Below are 22,887 nucleotides of genomic sequence, written 5' to 3'. Positions count from 1 at the left end.
TCATGAATACATATATATTTATTTAATTCATAATATAGCATTTTGGATGGGCTGGGATATTTTAGAGAGGGATGAGACTGTGTTTAATTCACAGATGCTCATATTTGTTTCACTGGGAGAGACACTATTGGTCCAGAGCTCCCAGTACAAACAAGCCTGGGATAAAGCATTTGATAAAAAATAGTTCAACAAGAGTCTAATAAATATTCTAGCCAATAACAATAACACAGCATATGTCTGAAGCCGGCAGACCACACCATAAAGGGCAGCTTTTCCTGACCTGATGGCAATGTCTGGCCAACTTGTAATACACAGCCAAATACAGCCAATGGCTCTAAGGCTGAAATTGGCTTCAGGAGCTAGAAATAAGTGTGGGTGTGGTTCATATCTACCTGCCTCACTTTCTCTTTTCCTTGGAAGAAAGGATATCAAATATTTGAGCTAATTCAAAAGTCCATCCATGGATTGCTCCATCCAGGTAGTCATCATATATAAATATGTAAACCATGGAAGCTTAAAAAATTCGCCTAGAGTATTTTTGCTGAAAAGAATGTATAAGTGATTTTGCTGCAATTGGAATTTCACTGCATCTGAAGATACACAATGGAATGACATAATAAAAATACAGCCAGATGCAGTTACTCTTACTTATAGGTAAATAGCCAGAACCTCTATGTGGCATTAAATTTTCTTTCATATTCTCAAACAGGCTAAACTTTATTTTTGTGCTTTCTTCAAGAAGACAATATAAAAAGTGAAAAAAAGCATAAACTGCAGACAGAAAATAATTTTCCAGCAGAAAGAGCTGTGGAGAATAGATTGAGTAAAGCAACAAAAAAAGTTTATGAAGTCACCTTCCTTGAAGATGTTAAATACAGATTCTATTCCCCTTGTGCAACTGGGTTAAGCTAGAGACAGCCAATGGCTTCTCTTATGGTTCCTGGTACTGCCAGGATTCTACGAAAGTCTTAAGTTTATTAAAGTAAATATGTGAGACTTGAAGAATCCCTACTGTGTGCTTTGCAACTTTGCTGTATCTTGGAAGTCACTTCATTATTTGGCTCAGAAGTTGGGACTTTACAGTCAAACTTCATTGCTTACCTCAAACTGTTTCACTTCCCGGTTTATTTAGTAGGCTTAGTTCTGAGTGATTTTAGCCTATAATCAACTTAAACATACCTTCAAAGAACAAAGTGAAAAAAATTGAAATGTTATTGAAAAGAATGGTGTCACATGTTCCAAAGACAATTCCCCAAGATGACTGCCAAAGTGTATTTGAGGAGAACAATGCTCATTTATATGTATGAGCCCTATTGCATTTTCAAAATAATATCAATACAGACAAAATGGAGAAGTAACCAAACTTTTCTGCCCAGTAAATAACAAATACCACCCTGGTCATCAGAGTACAAGAGATAAATTTTGCTTATTCATTTGTTCATTCATACATTTGTTCAACAAACATTAGCCAGGCAACTATTCTCTTCCAGACACTGTGCCAAGTATTAAAAACACAACAACAACAACAACAACAAGACACAGTCCTTGCCCTCAAGGCATTCCCAGTCTAATAGGGAAGATAATTATTATACATTAAACTTTCATGTGCATTAGAATAACCTGAGGAGCTTGACAAAAATGTACATTTCCGCCTGTTTCCAGATACTCTAATTATGTGGGGTCCAGAAATCAGTTGTTTTGACAAACAAACCATGGAAGGTGATCCTAATATAAGTGTTCTGAAGACCACATTTTGAAAAACACTGCTATACACTGTGATTATTGCTCAGGGAGGGGATACTTAGAGTGCCATGTGGGTTCCAAAGAGGGGCCCATAACTCAGTTAGGAGATCAGGTGTTAGTCTGAGAGAGTGAGAGGTGGAGAAATTTAATCCAGGCTAGAGTCAAAAGTAGGGTGGAAAAATTATTGTCCCAGGGCAGTAAAAGGCTTTGAGAAGGAGATTAATATATATGACACACTTACTAAATGCCAGGTGCTGTGCTAGGCAGTTTCCACATGCAATCTTTTTTTTATTTTTTTATTGTAGATGGACATAATATCTTTATTTATTTATTTTTATGTGGTGCTGAGGATGGAACCCAGTGCCTCACACATGCTAGGCAAGTGCTCTACCACTGAGCTACAGCCCCAGCCCCCACATGCTATCTTTTGAAATCTTTGAAACAGTCTGTGAAGTATTATTTTACAGAAAAGAAAACAGAGGCTCGGAGAAGTGAAATGCCTACCCTTGGTCACACTACTAGTAAATAGCAGAGAAACTAGGATTATTCTAATTCAAAATTATAACCCAAAGGCTTTCCATTACAGTAAGCTGTTTGCCAGCACTACTTAATCTTACTGGGGTTGCTCATTTCCTGATTAGCAGTAAGTACATATGGTCTTTAAAGCCAGAAAGCTGACTTTACCATTACATGTGTAAATTTGAGCCTTCCTTTTATATCTGCATCAGTCTTGCTTTCCATGTTGGGTAAACAATATCTGTAATTAGGTGATATTTATAGAGATACTCTTTCTCTTATGCAGAATCATAAGCCATTTGAGAGCAAGAACTGTTTTCTTAATATGTGCATTCTCAGGGCAGTAGTGTGTTACCTGGCATCTAATAGTTTATGTAACAAATTAATAAATGAACATTTACCATGCTGAAGGAAAGGAAGACGAGCAGAGTTTTGACATTACTTTAAGGCTCCAATCTACAAGTGATTGTAGCTGTAGCTATCACTTCATAATTGCAAAACAGTATTATCACAATTCCCAAAGAACAGACTCCTTGGGGAAGACTTAGCTCCTGGAAAAGGAGAAAGCTATGAATCTGATAGCTCTTAGTCTCTGCAATACAACTGGCAAAAATCATAGACCATGAAGTTCATTTCCCTTCAACTTTGCTGATGAGGATGAAGTTAACGTCTGCATTTGAAAAGATGGCTAAGTAAATGAATAGTGTGAAGAAGATTGTAAATGGAAATAGTATTTAACCTCATTTAACAATGACAAACTATTCTCAGGCATTTGCGAGCACTTCAGAAGTTTCAGGGTTTTTTAAAATCTGAAAACAGTATATTTATATGCAAATAGTTGTTGCATCTATACAGTTCCTTCCTTACTGATTAAGTAAAGCAAGTTTCTACAGAAGCTGCATTATACAACCGCTTTGGCCTAATTCTGGGAACTGTATATATGTGTGAATGATGAAACCATATTTCTTTGTAATATTCTGACATAATTTTTAACAATTCAGATGGATCTCCTCTATTAAGTATCCTCCATGAAATTGTGCCACATAGGACACTTCTACCTGGATCAGTTTTCTATCTAGCAATAGCATCTCTTGTACAATGTTCTCCTCAAGTCTCTCTTAATTGAACCAAGAGTGCTTCTCACTGTCTATGTCAATGATTGCATATATTATGTGTGTGTGTGACAAGAGGAGGGAAGGAAGAGTTGGAAGGGGGAAGGGAGAAATGCTGATTGATTTTGTTGTTTATTTTAGGGAAAAAAAATGAATGGTGTAATTTATTTTTCCTTCCAGTATATTTATCACTCAAATGTGCAAATTAAAACTTTTATTTTGTAAATATAATATATAAAATTAATTTGATTATTTTATATATTATATATACATCCATGTTTTCTTTGTAGTGAAGCATTGCTTGTAGGTTTTTATTAAAAGAGACATACAATATGTGATCATTTGACACTGTTCAAAATTCTACTTGGCCAAACTGGCCAGTACTAGAAAGGCTGACCACCATACCCTATTCTGGCTGGCTAGCTCCTTGTTCAGAGTATCTTTCTACATTATTACCTAGAATTACCCTAATTCCTTCTAATATAATTTAAACTCTTAAATCACTGGGAATTTTTAATTGTCCAATGACAACAGAGGCTTTCTCTAAATTTCGTCTTCAATGGCTTGAACCCAGACTATTCAGATAATTTGTTCTGAGGAACTCAATTACATTGATTCAAATACAAGCTTTAATGCACAAAAATTAACTCTACAATATCTAGTTATTTTGGATGCTTCAGATGAATTTTATTTTTATCTTGTATATTGAACACTAACTGAGGGGAAGAACTGCTGAACAGGAGAGCCAGTGAATTATATGCTCTCTTGAAATTTAATGGCAAGCTTTCATCCCAGAAACATAAGGGGATTCTTGAGGCCTACAGTTGCATTCCTGCCGCTCAGGGTAATCAATAAAATCTGGGGCAGGCAAGCCAGACAGGATCATTAAGGATTTGTTCCAGATTGTAAATGTTGGACACACTGGAAGAATGAAGGTCACATCAAAGGTATGAAGATGGAGAGAGTTAGCTGGGTCATAGAAAGACAGCATGTTGTTGTCATAATCCAGGAGGACACCTAGACGCTTCAACTGTGGGGGCACATCCACCAGCATTTCCTTATTGTTATGTCTCACTACAAAGTTACTATTGCAGCGAGAGAAGACCCATGAAGATGCATTCTTGCCAATCCATTCATTCTTTGGAGCTGATTTATAGGCAATACCAATTGCATACCTGTGAAACAATGGAAAGGAGAGAGAAATACACATTCATAAATGATATGAGTTGTTCTAGACACCATATAGGACATATAAGAAGCAGAATACATGTTTTTGCCTTCAATAGTTACAAAATGCTAATATCAATAGAGCTTTGAAAAGTTAGCAATTAGAGCTATGTAGTCATTTCCATCTCCTACCACCACATATATTCCATAATCTTATTAAAAATGGAAATTTTTTTCTAGGACTGATTTTCATCACATACTTTTTAAACCATGTCTTATTGATATTATGGTTATGCTATAAAATTGAATCCCCAGGGATTTAAAAAGAGAGGGAATAAGAAAAAAGAAAAATTGGATCCACTCACCATGTTGAAGAACCCATGACCACCTCCCAATAGTGGCAGCCACTATCAATGAATATATTTCCTGCAGCCCCATAGCACCCTGTGCCACTAAACCTCTCTGGGGTATGACTTTTCTTCAGAGAGCTTTCATCCTTCTCCATCTGCAATCCATCATTGGAGATCTTCAACTTCTTGTGAGTCATTTTAGGATCCAGTTTAAAGGGCTGGCCTGAAAAAATTGAAAATAGAAAAAGCATGATGAAGCTTTTAAGAATTTTACTTTTTTCTTCCAGGACCATCAATAGCAGTGGAGCCTTGATATAATGATCATTCTTTGGTTAGTGCAAGTTGGCTGCTGTTTAGACTATATTAAGGAGGCAGATCAGAAGCCACATTTTCAATTAAATAAGAATAGAGGCCAATCCCCAAAAAATTATCTTCTAAAGGCATTTATTTCACCACTGCAGGAAAAAATTGGATCTCTCATATGAGTATTTTCCTAAAATCATATTCTAAGCATATGAGAGCTAGTCAGCTGCCCACTAGAATATATTATCAAATTAAAAGGGATGTCTCTAAGGCTTGTGTCCTCAAATATGTTTTGTACTTTGCTTTATTTCAGTGGGTGGTTTGAAATTCGGGTAGATTGTAAGAGAAGGAGTATCATGATATTTGAGGGGGACAAAGTGAGGAGTACCTATAAGGCAATTGCTGTTTGGTGGCAAAAACAGAAGACAAAACCTGAAAAGAACTCAGCAAAAGAATAAGTTTTTGCTCTCATTAAATTGGAATGTAAACAAAATATCATTAGGCATCTTTGAGTGACAGTGCATCATCAGTGATGAGAGAAAACATTTATTGTGTAAGGATCATTCACAACAGATAATTCTTTATAACTATATGACCAAAGCATTGTTATCAGAGGCCAGTTGCTGGGTATGGCAAAAGCTTTATTATTAAAATGCTTCTGTGACAGACACTGTTGGCTGGCCCAATTCCCATTCCCTATTTATTCTCTTCTACCCAATCTCCTATCCTCCCTTGCTGCCAAAGGTGGCTAATGAGATGGAACTAAAGTCAGAGGGGTAGAAACTTCTGGGAAGTTTTCTATTTTCCTGATAGAAGAGATAGTCATCATGTGTACCAATGGTTTAATTCTGTCTTCCTATCTTTAAAAGAAATAAGATATCTGGAGTTTGCAGTAGCCATTTTGTGATCACATGGCAATAAGCCAATGCACAAAGGGAGAAGGTACCAGTGCCATTTATGATACTGCAGAGCTGCTGCTCCAGCCCTGAACTGCCTACCTTCAAACTTCTTTTTTGTTGTTGTTTTTGTTTTTAGAAATACATGACAGTAGGGTGTATTTTGACATATTATACACACATGGAGTGCAACCTATTACAATTTTGATCCCATTCTTGTGGTTGTACATGATGAAGAGTTACACACTCGTTGTGCATTCAGAAAAAGAAAAAAAAAACTATTTGTTTGAGTTACTAACAAATACTAATGGTTAAGCAGCTAAGTTAGTTGCATTTTCTATTATTTGTGGTCAAAAGCATTCCTAACAGATATGGCTTCTCTGCAGTAGAGGTTTGCTGCATAATCACAAATAATGGTCTTTCCCTCAATTTTCCACCAAGCATGGGGGCAGGGAAAAGCAGAGAAAAACGTTTCAGTTACATTTTCCCAAACAATCAGCTATTTTATGTATCTCTCTGTCCACAAATTTCCCATAGACACCAACAAACCTCTTGTTCAAAACACAAATTACAAAAGTACAGCTCCTCCACACAGTGCCGCTGCTCTCACACACTATTGTGGGTGCCTGCTCGGGTTATCCTTCCTGGGGAGAAGAAAATTGATCTTTCCTTTTAGAATCACAACATACTGTTAGTTTTTAGTCGGGTAGGTTCACTGTTCCGGCTGCCTGCTTGGTTTATGGCTTTAACAATGAAGATGTAGCGTGTTCCACTCTGGAGTCCATGCACTGTGTAATGATTCTGTTTAATGTTGGGAACAATCATCCAGCTATCCACTGAGTTATACAGGCCTGTAAAGTGGGAAAAGACAAGGACATCAATCAACAGGTTCTAAAGAGAGGATGAAAAGCACACTGAAAATTCAATCATAAGCCCCCCAAAGTGAATTCATTTTCTTTTGAGTCCTGGACAACAAAATGAAATGAACAAGAGCTTATGATTCCACTATTTTTTAGTCCCACAGAGCTAGGCTTATGCCACGTTCTTGACTTGTAACCACTAACAAAAGTTAGGTTATTTCATTTTTTTGCCAAATAACTCAGGAATGACCATTATGCCAAATACACAGAACCATCATTCTTAGGGAGTCACTGGATCTTTACCCCAAGTTCCCATTCCTCCACAGGCTGAATCTGGCCTTTCATGGGTGGAGCAGTCCTGTGCAGAGCACAGAAACATGAAAACTCAAAGCATAAGGGACACCTAGACATTGAATTTCCCTCATTTTACAAATGGGAAACTAGAATGGAGAGAAGATATGCCTGAGGTCATAGATTTTTGATGAGGGTGCTAAGTAGAATCTTTTAATCCCAGTCTAGTAATCTCTCCACTACATCACATTTCATGGAGTTAAGGACAGTGTTTGTCTCTGTAAGCTTGTGAGGCTTTCAGGGTTTATGATTCCTCTTTAGTACCCATTTTCACATGTACCAATCTTGCTAGGTTTCAAAGTGTCAGAGAAGTCAATGAGATGACATGATAATCAAAATAAGATATCATCTCAGTCTGACACTGTACATTTTTACCCCTTCCTGGCTGATTCTCGTACTTCTCTGGGGTTGGATAGTCTAGGAAAACATTATCATCTGGAACCTTTTCCCCTCCAAAGTATGGAAAGAAATCAGAGATCCAGACTTCTGATTTTGAAGATCTTTTAGACTATAAACATTGACTTAAAAGGGGGAATATACATAATTAAAAATATATATTTGACTAGCTTTCAGTAAAAGAAGAACCTACATTCTAGTCTACGGGTTATCTAGATTTCCCTCTGCTGTTATCTCTTTTTTCAGTCAGCTTACCACTTTTTAACCACAGTTCTACCAGATGATGGAAAGGGCAAGGAAAATGAGTAATGGATTTGGTCACTTCTATGAAGCTCTAGTAAAGGATGTACTGAGGTTGGAAATTGGAAATAATAAGTCATGAGTGTTTTGCAAGAGATCTGATCAAAAGGGTTTTATAATTCATTTGGGGGAAGGTTGAAAAAGCCTAAATTAAAACTAGAAAAAGAAACATAATAGGAGGCAAACCTATGTTGTATAAAGAATAAGTACATGGAGGCACTGGTGATTCTTATGAAAAGACAATAAGTATAACAGTCAGGAATATTATTTGAGACCCTGCATATCTATGTACCAATACACATGTGAATCAAAAAGTGCACATAAAATTTTAATACAAAGAGGAAATTATATGATCTTATAGATACACTTCCAACAATAAAAAAACTTCAAAATGAAGTATTATACATCTGCAGAAAAAGAATATGTATGATCTCTATGAGTTAATATAGGGTGCTTTCCAGGATATATGATGAATTGTAAAAAGTTAATTAAACAAAAGCATCTATAGTATGCCACACTTTTTGAGAGAAAAAATAAAGTGAGAACATAATAAAGTGTCTTGTATTTGCAAAACAACAATAATAGCAATAGGAAAGATAACCAAAAAATAATGAAGTTAGTTATCCTGAAAGGATGAGGATGGAGGAAGAGGATTAAATGGACATGGGAGAATGGCCTGGGGTTGTAGCTCAGTGGTAGAGCACTTGTTTCTCATGTGTGAGGCACTTGGTTCTATCCTCATCACCACATAAAAATAAATAATTAAAACAAAGGTATTGTATCTGTCTACAACTAAAAACAGTCTTAAAAGGACATGGGAGGAAATGATACTTCTTTGAGTATATCTTTTTGAGTTAAATCAGCAAGGATGGGAAAAGACTGAAAACTAGACTGGAACTAATGACAACTGAATTTCCAATAAATAATAATCACACCACAGCAATGGGGATGGTAGAACTACAAGCAGACCCTTGAATTATTGTTAAGTGGTTTCTGTTTGTAGTGATATGAGCAGAGCAACCCTGAAAGTATTTTAGATATGATATTGAGTAAATAAGTATACATACTGATGTTATTGGGAGACAGGGTTCCCACTATGGAAGAAGGAATATACAAATATGGAATGAGGGAAGGTGAGAAAGAACTCATGGGGATGGGTTGGAATTGACACTGATGTGACTGAATGACTTCTAAAATATATAGATCAGCCCTCCTTATCTTCAAGTTCTCTGTCTAAAGAAACAACTAACTACATGTCCAAAATGTTTAAAAACTGTATCTGTACTGGACATGTACAGATTTTTTTTCCTTGTCATTATTTCCAAAACAATACCATAACTATTTATATAGCATTTATATTTCTTTAGGTATTATAAGTAATCTAGGAATGATTCAGAGTATAACAGGAGGATATGTGCAGGTTATATGCAAACATTATATAATTTTATATAAGGGACTTGAGCATATGCATAGTTCGGTATCCTTGGGAGATCATGGAACCAATTTTACCTGGATACCAAGGGATGATTACATATGTTTTTGTATGGGCATATAGGTGTGTACACAGAGTATATATGTATGTATATTATAGGTATATGCATATGCTTACATAGGTGTATACCTAATAACCAGATCTTGGTCTCTACTTTTCCCACTAAAAGAAACCAAGGCTGATTGAACAAAATGGCTGATTTCAAGGCTGGGACAGGATAAGTTCAAAATTAGAACATTTTTGAAAAAAATATTTTGTAGTTTTAAATGGACAGCATGCCTTTATTTTATTTGTTTATTTTTATATGGTGCTAGGGATCAAACCCAGTGCCTCACACATGCTAGGAAAGTGCTCTTCCACTGAGCTACAGCCCCAGCCCCAAGCCTAGAACATTTTTTTAATGACAGAAAGTAAGGAAGTCCTCATGAAAATGATAGGAGAATGAATATAAGACCCAGAAGTCATCCTGAAAGATTACTACTGGCCAGAGCTGGACAAATTGAGCACCAAAATAAATAAGGGCAGTAAAGAATTATAAATAATTGATTATGGAGAATTCATGAGTCCATACTGGTAAGTAAATAAACAAATGAGGGGGTACAAGGGGTAGGGCTCTTGCTTACAATAGAAATATGAGTGCTAACTTGTAATTGTGGGAGGGAATACTCAGCTGGAGAATCATCATCTTTCTATCATCATAGTAAAGAATGGATAAGACAAAAATCAATTGATGCTAAAACAGGTGTGAGGTGAGATGGGTTTGATGATGTAGCAGAACATTTTAATGATCAACAGATTTAACAGATTGCTTATTAGTAGCAAAAGAAAAACACAAATGGCATGGTGAAGAAACCAGAAGATACTTTGACCAGGTGATCAAAAGCAGTATCAACAATAAAGGGCAAGTCAGCATCATGTGCCTCTAGATATGACACTCTGGGGACATAACATCCCTTATGTAGTATTCCAGCCATGAATGTGTGACCCAAAAATAATTGTGAGGAAACATCAAAATGAGGAACAGTATAATAAAGAAATTAAAAGGGGACTGAATTAGAACAAATTACATTCCATGCTTTTATAATTATGCCATAGTATATTCTATTGTCACATATAACTAAAAAGAACCAATAAAATATTTACAAAAAGTCAATATCATTAAATATAAGCAAGGGCTGAGGAAATGTTCCAGACTAAAGGAAGCTAAAGAGAAATGCTGAGGGCTGGGGTTGTTGGCTCAGTGGTAGAGCACTTGCCTAGCATGTGTGAGGCACTGGGTTTGATCCTCAGCACCGCATATAAAACAAAATAAATGTCCATCAACAACTAAAAAATACATATATTAAAAAAAGAGAAATGATAATTAAATGCATTACCTGATCCTAGACTATAAAGGACAACATTGGGTTCTTTATAAGTTATAATGAACATTTTGGGGTTAATTGTCAAAATTGGAATATGAATGATGGTTTAAATAGAAGTATTGCCTCAGTGTTAAATTTCTCAAAGTTGATAACTGTACTATGATTATGTAAGAGAATGTCCTTATTCTTAGGAAACACCCACTGAAGACTTTAGGGGTGAAAGACTATGATGCATGCAATTTACTCTCAAACAGTTCTGAAAAAAAAAAGAGAGAATTGTGTGCCTGTATGAACATGGCACAACAAACCCCATTAATATATGCAACTATAATGCACCAATAAAAATGCAGAAAAAAAAATAAATCCAAAAATAGAATGTTTCAAATGACAAAGGAAATGGGGCAAAGTATTAACAATAGGTTAATGTGGGTGATGAGTACATGGGCATTCTTTGTGCTAGTCTTGAACTGTTCTGTAATTTTGAAATTATTTCTAAATTTAATTGGATAAATATATGATCCTCTGACTATCACTGAGATGTTATGAGATGGGACTTATGACTGAACTATGGAAACAGAAGTTTATCTCTTGTTCAAAAGGGAAACACCACAATATGGAAATCTATGAACCTTAGTGTAAATGCATAGTAGAGAGCATTTGTATGGGAATGAAAAGGAGGGAAAATAAAAGTTATATCTTTGTGGTAGTATGTTATAGACTGCCTAGTCAGTCACAGGTTATGAACATTGCTTTTGTAATGCAAAATACAAAACTGAGACGAGGAAAGAAAAAAGAATAATTGGGAAGACTAACATCTGTTGGAATTCTCATTCAGCTAACACGATCATCTGAAACAGTATTGGTCATGATTGCAAATCTTACAAGTGGTGGAAAGATGGTTTAAAAGGAAGGAAGGAAGTTGAAAAACAGGGAGAACTACTTTTCTAGCCTTAATTTTAACCATCAAGAAAGAAACATGTGGATAAAGAAAACATGAAAAATCCTCAAGGGGAAGTAGCTCTCAGAACTGGAGTTCAGTCCACAGCGGCAGGCCCTACTACCCCTTGAATTTTCATCTTTATTTCTTATAAAATTGTTTCCCATTTCAATTAGAAATTTTGCTTCAGGGGTCTCTTCCTTTATTCCTGTGCTACTGCACTTTTCTTTCAATGATTAGAGGAAGAAATAAGAGTCAGGCTGGTAGGGAAAGCAAATGTATTGGAAGGTATTTGGATTCAAAAGGATCTTGGCATACTGAAATGAGGGTTCAAATCTAAGCAGATTTTTTTTCTTGTGGTGGTACTGGGAATTGAACCCAGGGACACTGTACCACTGAGTACATCCCCAGCTATTTTAAAAAAAATTTGAGACAAGGTCTCATTAAATTGCTGAGGATCTTGCAAAGTTGCTGAAGCTGGTCTTGGATTTGCAATCCTCCTGCCTCAAACTCCCAAGTCACTGGGATTATAGGTACATGCCAATGAATGAGTTCCAGATAAAATGTAATAGAGATAAATGCAAGGTGTTGAGTTTCAGATATTCAATTATAGGAATAGGATTTGGACTTCGTAGAGTTTTCAGTTGGCTATATGCTCAGTGAAGTCAGTAGTCAATGTGGCCGCCAAAATACAAAAAGTAAGAGTACAGAGCAACTGGACAGTGACTCATGTACAAGAGAAATAATCCAGCAATCTTTTGTGGTGACCACATTTGGATATGCTATTCGCCCTTTTTACATCACACTTTGTAAACCACTTTAACAAACAGGAGAGTGTTAATAAAAAGGATATCAGGATGGGAAAGGGTCTGAAAACCATGCTGTATGAGGAGCAACTGAAATAACTAGCCAAGAAAAGATAAAATTTAGATGGAACATATACAAGTTACCTAAAATTATATGATGAACTGGTATGTTAAAGATGGATCAGGTTTGTTAATAAGGCACAAAATACCAGACCTATTACTAACTGGTAGATATAGTTTAACTCAAGGAGCATTAAGCTTGAACTCTGACAGGTTTGGTTTTCAATCCTGACTCCATAATTCTGTAGCTCTGTGACCTTGGGCAACTCACTTGAGTCTCAGTTTTTAAATGTATGAAATAAAATCAATATAATCTACTTCATATGGCTAAATAAGAAGTCATAAGGATCAAATGAAATAATATATGTAGGAGTATTTATAAATGGCAATGATAATATGCATAGAAAATATTATTGTTATTATTTACTAAGAGAAAAGAAGCACTGATAATTATTTATAGCTATACAAAAATCAACTGGGCTATTTTGTTAGAAGTGAGCTCCCCATCACTGGCAATGTTCAAGCAAAGACAGGATGATAATTTATTGGATGTCTGGCAGAAGAGAAGATTAGAGTAGACTTCTAAGGTCCATTCCAATTCTAAGATGTCATAATTCTATCACTCTTAGGAATTATCCTTCAGATATTTCTTTACAAAGGAATATATAGCTTTGAAAACAAAAGGTGACAACCTTTAGATCTTTGTCAATTTTTAAATTTGCTCTCAACTCTCAGGGAATGACTGTTCTCCCTGTATTAGGAAGTAGAAGCACAGATACTGGTTCTGAGACTTTCTAAGAACATGAAAGACAAGTACAGAAAGGTATGTCACTGAAGAAACATCCAGGAACTCAGCTACATGAGCCAAGTGGCTTAGGCTGGAGCTGCACGAGGCAAGTGTTTTTTAGTGTTTGACTCCCAAATGTCCTCTTTTATCCCCTCCCCACTATTGTCACAAAACAGAATTCTGCCCCAGAATTGTCACAAAATAGGAAAAGGAAGTCCAAAATGAGGGGTCAGTTGGAAAAATTCCTCTCATGTTGGCCTGTAAAGTCAGACATAAATGAAAAACACGAAGTTAAAAAAATATTGAGTTGCAGCTATGAAGATGCAACCATAGAGTGGGGATCAGTCCCAGTCTTGAATCCAGCTTTAATATTGCTTTTATTTCTATCCTCCCATCAAGTGCATTGAGGGGAATTTTCAGTTCAATGCCTGTAAACTGGCAATAGATGAATCAAGTTCCTACTCTGCCAGAAGGTGAAACCATCATAACAGGTGAGCTAAACAACTGCATTATAACATCTTTCATTTTGTGGTCCACTGACATGTTTTTATATTTACTGTAATTCTTCATGGAAAGGGAGAAGGAGTAAAGGGAAGAGTGACAGAGGCAGGAGGCTTGTCACCATGTTTACTAATACAAATCAGTACACCAAAGGAAGTAATAGTCTTTGAACAAAACATTTTATCATGATAATGAAGTGGAAGAAGAGTCAGGGAAAGAGATGTTCACACACATGGAATCAGTGATGATGGTAGCTTAACTGTCCAGGAACAAATGCTGAGCAGCGCTCTCCTTAGGAGAGTGGAGTGCCATGGATTAGTTGAGAAAAGGCTAGGGATTACATAAACGAATGGGAGTGGCCCCAGTGACTGCCCAGCAAGGAAATACACAACTTGCTTGTCCACCCATAAATAAAGTTTTTGCAATGCCCTGAGGAGCTTACACTGTCTATGAAAGACTATACTAAACAACCTAACATGTCTTACAAACACTTGCCTCGTGGCGCCCCGGCCAATCTTGAGCAGCTTACTGCTTCCTTACATTTCCTTATCTCTGGCCACAGGCCCCAACTACACCATGACTTACTGATGAAGTTAGCCTGGCCAGTGAATATGGTGTACTGAAGCTCATAGGAGCTGATGCTGAACTCATCATCCGAGATCCAATGGACTGTAATGGTGTCATGGGAGGCAGTACAGAGTTCTTCTCGGATGGATGGTGGGTTTGGGGCTGTAAGGAAAGGTAGACAAGACAGTAAGGAAAGCACATTCTCCTTTATCCAAGTTTATAATCCTTACTCTTTCTGCCTAACCCAACATCTCTTGGAGTAGTTTTCATTGTTTTGTTTTGCTTTGTGGTGCTGGGGGTCCAACCCAGGGCCTTGGACATGCTAGGCAAACACTACCACGGAGCTGCACCCCATCCATGGAGACATTTTCTTAGAAAAACTTAGGATTGCAAGAACCATGCAACCTGAAGCACAGTGCTGAGACTTAAGCTCTCCCAAAGTACTTTTATTTCAATGATGAAATATTTTAGGCCAACATACAAGCTTAAGTTATTATGATGATCACCCCAGCTGTCTAGTTTGCCTATAAACACATATGTAGGTATTAGAGCAAAGTAGCCACATGGTTTTCTTATTACATGGTTCTTAGCATATTTATTTATATTTCAGAATGGGTTTTATTATATATGTTTGACAGTATATTCAAATGCAAATCAGTATGAGTTCCCCCATCTGTAAATGGGGATGATAATTACCTTATAGATTTGTTGTGAGGATTAATTATTTAAAATTAATATACAGTGTCTGTATAAAGTAGATGTTCAGTAAATGATAGCTATGTTAATATATTAACAAAACAGCTATAAATATAATGTTAGTGTGTGTATATTTTCTTAGGAAATAACCATTCAATAACCCTCAATGTAAGCAGCATTTTTAACAGGCAGGCTGTATCCCTTATTTTCTTTTTTGTAGACATTTATTACCCTCTATTTCAGACATTTTAACAATTGTACCCTGTCACTTTTGACAGATGTTTCTGATATGCAAAACATGTCTTGAAAACTAATCCTGAGTCCTAATAGCTCTGAGACTGGATATAATGTTTTACAAAATATTTAAAAAATAAACATGGTAACTAAAACCGATGTTAGAGAGGATAAATTCTCAGTAAGGCTGAGATAGCTCATGCTTAAAGAAAAAAACAGATCAAGAGGGATCACATTTGTTTGGTATCCTGTATTTTCTCAAGTTGTCTGCAAGCCAGTTATTTCTTACAATTTTCTTCCTGATCAGTTGATTCCTAAGTTTCCTTAAAACCATTTGAGTAGGACCTAACAATGTGGGACATTCTATAATATTCCCTAATTCTTACCTATGTTTTACCCTTATAACAGTTAAAAATATGTAACTGATAGACTCAGCAATTTCTTGTGTTTTACCTTTAAGTATGGATGGTATACCCTTTCTTACTCCAGAAATATTTGACAAATAATTTTTCACTCCAATTATATAAACTAAGACACATTCTAATATTTTTACAATCATTTTAAAGATTTCAAAATAATTTACTTGTAAATATTGTCCTTTTCAGATTATTTTCAACTAAAAGCTCATTGAAAAATTAAAATGGGAAGGAAAGCACAGTAATTTCGCACCTGTTAAATAGTCTAGCCCCTCCAACAATTTCTTTTCTCTAGAAAAATCTAAAGCAAAGTTTTCAAAGGCATCATTAAAATTGATATCTGGAATCAGAACTTGAGAAGATGCAGTTGCCATAGCGACCCTGAAAAAAAAAAAAGAAGAAAAGTTCATCAATATACATCAACATAGGTTTGCAACCTTCATTCAGTGTTTGATTTCTGGTTTAACGAGGTGAAAATAAGTGACTTGTAAGGCTTGATTTGTTAACTGAAAATATCATAGCTGTGCTTTTCCAACAGAAACCATTTCAATTTTAATCGTCAGGAACCAATTAAGAGTTATACAATATTTATTCACATATGTTCACCCCTCAAACATACTCCCCCATCCTGTCTTAATTTTGAGAAGTAAATACAGGATTTTTTCCCCTCTGCATCATTTTCCATCTGGCAGGCAGCATCAGAACTAGACCTCTGAAGGCTTGGTAAGAGCAGTTTGAGAAATTGTTTCCTCCCTCTCTATTTTGTTCATGATAATCAACAAAATGACATGCTGGGTTAATACCTTACTGTAAATCCTGTCCTTTATTTGATCTTTTATAATATTTATGTTTCATTTTATTGTTCTATATTGTATATGCTACAATAATTTTATTTTTCCAACTAATTCTAAGAGACTCAAGAACGAGGTTCATATTTTGTACTTCTTAATTTTCCATGGTCTCTAAAACAGTGTTGGAAATATGGTGAATAAATAATTGTTGAATTAATAACTGAATTACTAGCAACAACAATACAATTACTAAGATTTATTGAGAGTTTAATACATATAGGACATTTTGTATACACTTTACATGCATTATATAATTTACTCCTTACCATAACCCTGTGTAGTAGATGCAATTTCTATTTTGCAAGTGAGAAAACTGACACAATGAAAAAACAAAGTAACTTGCCCAAAATCACACAACCAATAAAGATCAAAATATAATTGAACCTTTGTCCACCTGACTTTAACCTCTGTACCCATAACCATTTCTACTATTCCTTTTATTTAAAAAAAATGGTGTATGTTTTACACACTTGAGCAAATCTTTTTTTGTTTGTTTTTTGTACCAGGGGTTGAACCCAGCAGTGCTTAACCACTGAGTAACATCCATAGTCCTATTTTATATTTTATTTAAGAGACGGGGTCTCACTGGTTGCTTAGGGCCTCACTAAATTGCTGAGGCTGGCTTTGAACTTGTAATCTTCCTGCCTCAGGCTCCCAAGCCACTGGGATTATAGGCATATGCCACCTCACCTGGTTACACTTGAGCAATTCTTAACCATGTTTCTGCATCAGAATTACCTGGGGGGCAAGGTCTTTTAACAAAATACATATATTTAAGTTCTGTATCAGACCTTATGAACCAAAGCCAATGAAGATCTTTGTGCATGCAAATGACAGGCTGGAAAGAAATATTAAATTGGCATAACAACATGCAGATTAGGGTGGAAGGAAGAAGCATCACATGTAAAAAGTTAAGAAAGGAAATTTTTATGGGGAACAAATTATAAGGGGATAGGGAGTTGAACAAATACATATCCTCATGTAGGCATGCCCTCATATACATCTACAAATATCTCTTGTATGTTTTTGAAAATAGAGATATTTTGGGAATAAAGTGCAGATCAATATAAACAAATCAAGGGGCTGGGATTGTGGTCCAGTGGTAGAGTGCTTGCCTAGCACATGTGAAGCCCTGGGTTCACATAAAAATAAATAAATAAAACAAAGGTATTGTGTCCGTGTACAACTAAAAAAATTAAATATATATACACACAAATCAAATACAATTTGGTAAAATCTTTAGGTCTCACATTTAACAGCCAGTCTTCTAAGATTTGGTGAATAAGGAGACAACTTCTTAGGGTAAAATTTCAGCCAAAATAATGGTACATAAAATCTCTTCCTGGCCTCCCCAATCTTTCTTCTATCCATCCATCCATCCATCTATCAACCCACCCATCCAACAAATACTTAAGCAAAACTAATGTGCAAAGGGAGTCACCCTCAGGGACTTGGAATCTAAGGGAAATCTCCCCAGAAGAAGTTAATTTTGAGCAATCACCTAGATGATGAATAGGAGTTAGCTAAGCAACGGCAGTGAGGGTATGTGTGTTCTCTCTTGCCTGAGGACTGGAGAATGAGACAGTCATGCAGGGCCTTGTAGGACCTCATGTTACAAACTTTGGCCTTTATATTAAGAACAATGGACCACTGAAGCATTTTAAGAAGAGGTGTGATATGCTCATATTTATGTTTTGAGAAGAGTATTATGACTGCAGTGGATGGACTGGAAAGGGACAAAATTGGAAGCAATTAGACTGGATTTTAAGGTGCCAGAAATGAGTAGCAAGTAAAAAGTGGTAATGCACATGTAGACAAATAAAACAGAAAGAGTTTATTCAAAAACTGTGAAAGCAAATGGAAAACAAATATATTAAAAATCCAAACTACATGAGAAATCAAAGAAATGTAAATTGAAATGAGATAGCATGTAGGTTATAAATAATGATGATATAGGGGTACTTTTATTAGGACTGAAATTGATAGAAATTTTGAAGGTTCATTTAGCATTGAATATTAAAATACATTAAAGTGAAATATTCTTTGACATTGCAGTTCTACTTCATAAAAATTTTAACAAGGAAATAATTTAGATGTATGCAGTGACACAACTACATGGGCATTCAACACAGTGTATGTAACCTAATTGTCTAACAATGGAGAGTGAGTTAAACATTGTATTATACATCAAAAGATGAAATATCACTAGACCATTGGTTTTACACTGATAGGGAAAAATTTGTGATATGTTGTTTCAAATGTAGGATATAATGCAATATATACAATATGACCATATGATACACACACACACACACACACACACACATACTACCACTAGAATGCTAAATTCCCAAATGTTAATGGTGGCTGGAAGGTTAAGAATGAGTTAAAGTAATGCAGTGGGATGTGGGTGTGTATGTCTTTCTGTCTCTGCAAAACACAATATCCACATCTTGTTGCAGTCTCCCAAGGTATTGATCTCTATTAGGGATAATATAACAATTGCTATTTGTAAGGGGAAAGAGACAGCTCTTTTATCTAAAATTTAATTTTATCTGAAGTCATGGTGCCTTAACACAATACAGGGAATAATGGTGGGGAAGAATTTCAGACTCTGGGAAAAACCAATGAGAAAGATTAAGTTGGATAATTGATTCTCAAGTCATACCACATAAACAGTCATTTATTCCACCTACACCACACACTACATTTGAGCCTATGAAAAAAGATTTACACAGAAAGTTGGGAATCATCAACATGGTAATTGATGGTAATTCAATGGTAATTGAAGCCCTACAAGCTAATAGGTTGGCAAAGAGGAGAATGTATAGGGAGAGAAGGGAATATCCTAAATCAAAATCAAGAAGAGCAATAGCATTAATGGAATAGATCAAGGGAGAATTGCTCACAAAGGCAAAACCGATCACATAGGTTAAAAAAGGGAAAAAAAAGAAAGAAAGAAAGAGAGAGAGAAAGAGAGAAAGAAAGAAAAGAAAGGAAGGAAGGAAGGAAGGAAGGAAGGAAGGAAGGAAGGAAGGAAGGAAGGAAGGAAGGAAGGAAGGAAGGAAAGAAAGAAACCAGGACCATTCATGGAAGATAAGGGAAGAGCAATTGAAAGGAAAAATATTAAGCATACAAAGTTCTCTTTCCTTGAGAAAAACTAAAGAACTAGAATGTTCGGATTCATAAAATAATCTTTAAACCATTTTAGGTTAAATACAAATGAACTTCTTGGGCTGGGGATGTGACTCAAGCGGTAGCGCGCTCGCCTGGCATGCGTGCGGCCCGGTTCGATCCTCAGCACCACATACAGACAAGGATGCCGAAACTAAAAAAGAAATATTAAAAAAAAAAAAAACCCCTCTCTCTCTCTCTCTCTCTCTCTCTCTCTCTCTCTCTTAAAAAAAATGAACTTCTCATAAAAATTAGTTTAGTCAAGACCTCAATTCCTTAGAAAGTCATTTAAAAACGGAATACTGTTCTCTTCTTGCTTATTTCCCTTAATTAGCTGGAGTTAAAAACAATTTACAATTTGTACCTAAAGAATTCGGTTTAAGCCGGGCATGGCAGCACAGGCCTAAAATCCCAGCGGCTTGGCAGGCTGAGGCAGGAGGAGTGTGAGTTCAAAGCCAGCCTCAGCAAAAGCAAGGCACTGGGCTGGGGCTGTAGCTCAATGGCAGAGCGTTTGCCTGGCACATGTGAGACACGGGGTTCAATTCTCAGCACCGTGTACAAATAAATAAAATAAAGGTCCATCAACAACTAAAATATATATATTTTAAAAAGCAAGACACTAAGCAACTCAGTGAGACCCTGTATCTGAATAAAATACAAACAAAAATAGGGCTGCAGATAGCTCAGTGATCAAGTGCCCGTAAATTCAATTCCTGGTACCAAAAATGGTTTGAACACAGTTGGTCATGGCAATTCTACTTACTTATTAACTTTTCAGTTCTTTTTCACTAGGATGGTTGTGAGCTATGGAAAATGTCTTTATGTTCTGCATCCAATCTAAGAGGACTCTAATTACTTAAAATCATATAGGTCATAATTAAAATTATTTTCATTTCTCCATAAAATAAGCATTATTATTTCACACTCTTTCTATTGTCGGAATTTATATAACAGGTATATTTCTTAGAAAGATGGTTGTTTGCAACCTCTGCTTTTGAAAAGGCTATTACTGTATATTCTCCATTGTACAATATATTTTCATGAAGACTGTTATACTAGTGGCTTTGATTATCAGTGATAACCAATTGTAACTGCCTATTTGTACCACACACACATGAACTATGAATAAAATGGAGTTAGCAAACAAAAAATATGATCGGCAGAGAAAATGCTACTTAGACAGCAAGTAAGATGAAAGACAAAGATGAAAAAAAGGAGTGGCTACTATATTTAGCAACAAGATCTTTTTTTAGTGATCTTGAAGAAAAAGCACTTTCAAAGATATGGAAGTGGGAGAAAACATTACACAGTTGAAGAGTAAGTGGTAACGATTAAATACACTGGTTTCAATACATGTTTTAGCTTTGCTTTCATGAAATCCCACTGAAATGACAAAGAATAAAGCATCATAAATCCACAAAGACAAAGAGAATGGAAAAAAAAGATGCCAGTAATTAAGAGATTGTCAACATATGTTTGGAAGCTAGAAAGGGATGGGTGTGTGGTAACCAACAACAGATCAGAAAAAGCTAGATCAGGAAGCCAACAACATCAAACTGATTTAGTGCCACAAATTTGAAAGTTTGCATGAAGAACAGCTAGATCCCAGATTCACTCAATCAGAGACTGCATTTCCCTCATCCTGGCAGGAGATGTGAGGTTTGCCTTCTGCAGAGCTTTGACATTATACTAAAAGCAGTCTTAAATCTCTCAGTTCTCTTTCCCCGGTTGGCTCCCAGAATCCTGGCAGCCAGGCTTATAACCTCCACCACCAAAGCAGGAGATTGGAGAATTTCTTCCAAGGGAAAATAACCCAAGAGAAAATGCCTATAGAATTGACACTTCAGGTCTCTCAATAAAAAACTGGCACTCTACCTTGTATTACTACAGCAAAGTTCCCTAAGCAATGAATTGCCCCCATCCACTCTGAGCTTCCAGACATCTTATAGTGCTTAAATTAAAAAAGGCAGCTGAAAACTTACCAGAAATTTAGAGAAGAACAGAAACCAAAACAAACTAATAGAGAAAAGAAACTTGGAAGATATCAAGACAATGTAGGATTTGAAAGGAAACTTTTTAAAATGAAAATATTCTCAGACAAATAGTTTGAATCCACAAAGCAATAATGCTAAAGAAGAAACAAAAAGACAAGAATAATGCCAAAAAATATCTAAAAAGAACCCTTGTAAATAAAAATATGAATGTTGGAATTAAAATTTTAATAGAGGGCCAGGGTTATGGCTCAGTGGTAGAGTGCTTGCCTAGCATGCCTAAGACACAGGGTTCGATCCCAGGAACCATATAAAAATAAACAAATAAAATAAAGGTATAAAAATGTTTAAAAAAATTTAAAGAAAGATGGGGGAGAGAAGTTAAGGAAATAAAAAAAACTAAAACAAAAATAAACAGTCATGGAAAATAGGAAACATTTTTTTAATTTGAGGAAAATCTAGGATGTCAATTGCATGATTAATTAGAGTCCCAGAAATAGAGATGAGAGAGGATAGAGGGAGGAAGTTATTAGTGAATAATAAAAGAAAATTTTTCAGAATCAAAGATCACTAGTGTTTAGACTGGAAAGATTCCCTGAGTATCCAGAAAAATGAATAGTCAAAGATGCATAATCAAAGCAAAACTTGGTAAGATTTTGGAAAAACTGGGTTAAAGAAATGACTTTCATACATACAAGAGGAAGTGAGGGGAAGGGGAAAAATAATATAAGGGGGACAAACGAATGTCAGTAGAGGGGGCAGAGAGAGAAGAGGGGAGGGGAGGGGAGGGGAGGGGAGGGGAGGGGGGATAGTAGAGGATAGGAAAGGCAGCAGAATACAACAGACACTAGTATGGCAATATGTAAATCAATGGATGTGTAACTGATGTGATTCTGCAATCTGTATATGGGGTAAAAATGGGAGCTCATAACCCACTTGAATCAAATTGTGAAATATGATATATCAAGAACTATGTAATGTTTTGAACAGCCAACAATAAAAAATTAAAAAAAAAAA

General features: G+C 35.9%; 1 protein-coding gene across 5 annotated transcripts in view; it reads right to left on the bottom strand.

Moving 5' to 3' along the window:
• Nucleotides 1-22,887, bottom strand: part of Mid2 (midline 2) — a 103,889-nt gene continuing 81,002 nt past the window's right edge. For 4 of the 5 annotated variants that reach the window (XM_046420737.2, XM_046420742.2, XM_046420741.2 and 1 more), the window contains exons 6-10: nt 16,108-16,235; nt 14,437-14,670; nt 6,777-6,938; nt 4,904-5,111; nt 1-4,546 (exon numbers count right to left, since the gene is read on the bottom strand). In XM_046420737.2, the coding sequence (XP_046276693.1) occupies nt 4,144-4,546; nt 4,904-5,111; nt 6,777-6,938; nt 14,437-14,670; nt 16,108-16,235 (1,135 nt within the window). In that variant the 3' untranslated portion in view covers nt 1-4,143. The remainder of the gene's footprint in view (nt 4,547-4,903; nt 5,112-6,776; nt 6,939-14,436; nt 14,671-16,107; nt 16,236-22,887) is intronic. The other variant, XM_046420739.2, reaches the window with a different exon arrangement.

This window comes from Marmota monax, unplaced genomic scaffold (assembly GCF_021218885.2).
Source record: "Marmota monax isolate L192 unplaced genomic scaffold, Marmota_monax_Labrador192_F-V1.1 WCK01_AAM20220418_F8-fsc00050, whole genome shotgun sequence".
Taxonomy (NCBI): domain Eukaryota; kingdom Metazoa; phylum Chordata; class Mammalia; order Rodentia; family Sciuridae; genus Marmota; species Marmota monax.
This window is presented reverse-complemented; position numbering and strand designations above follow the sequence as displayed.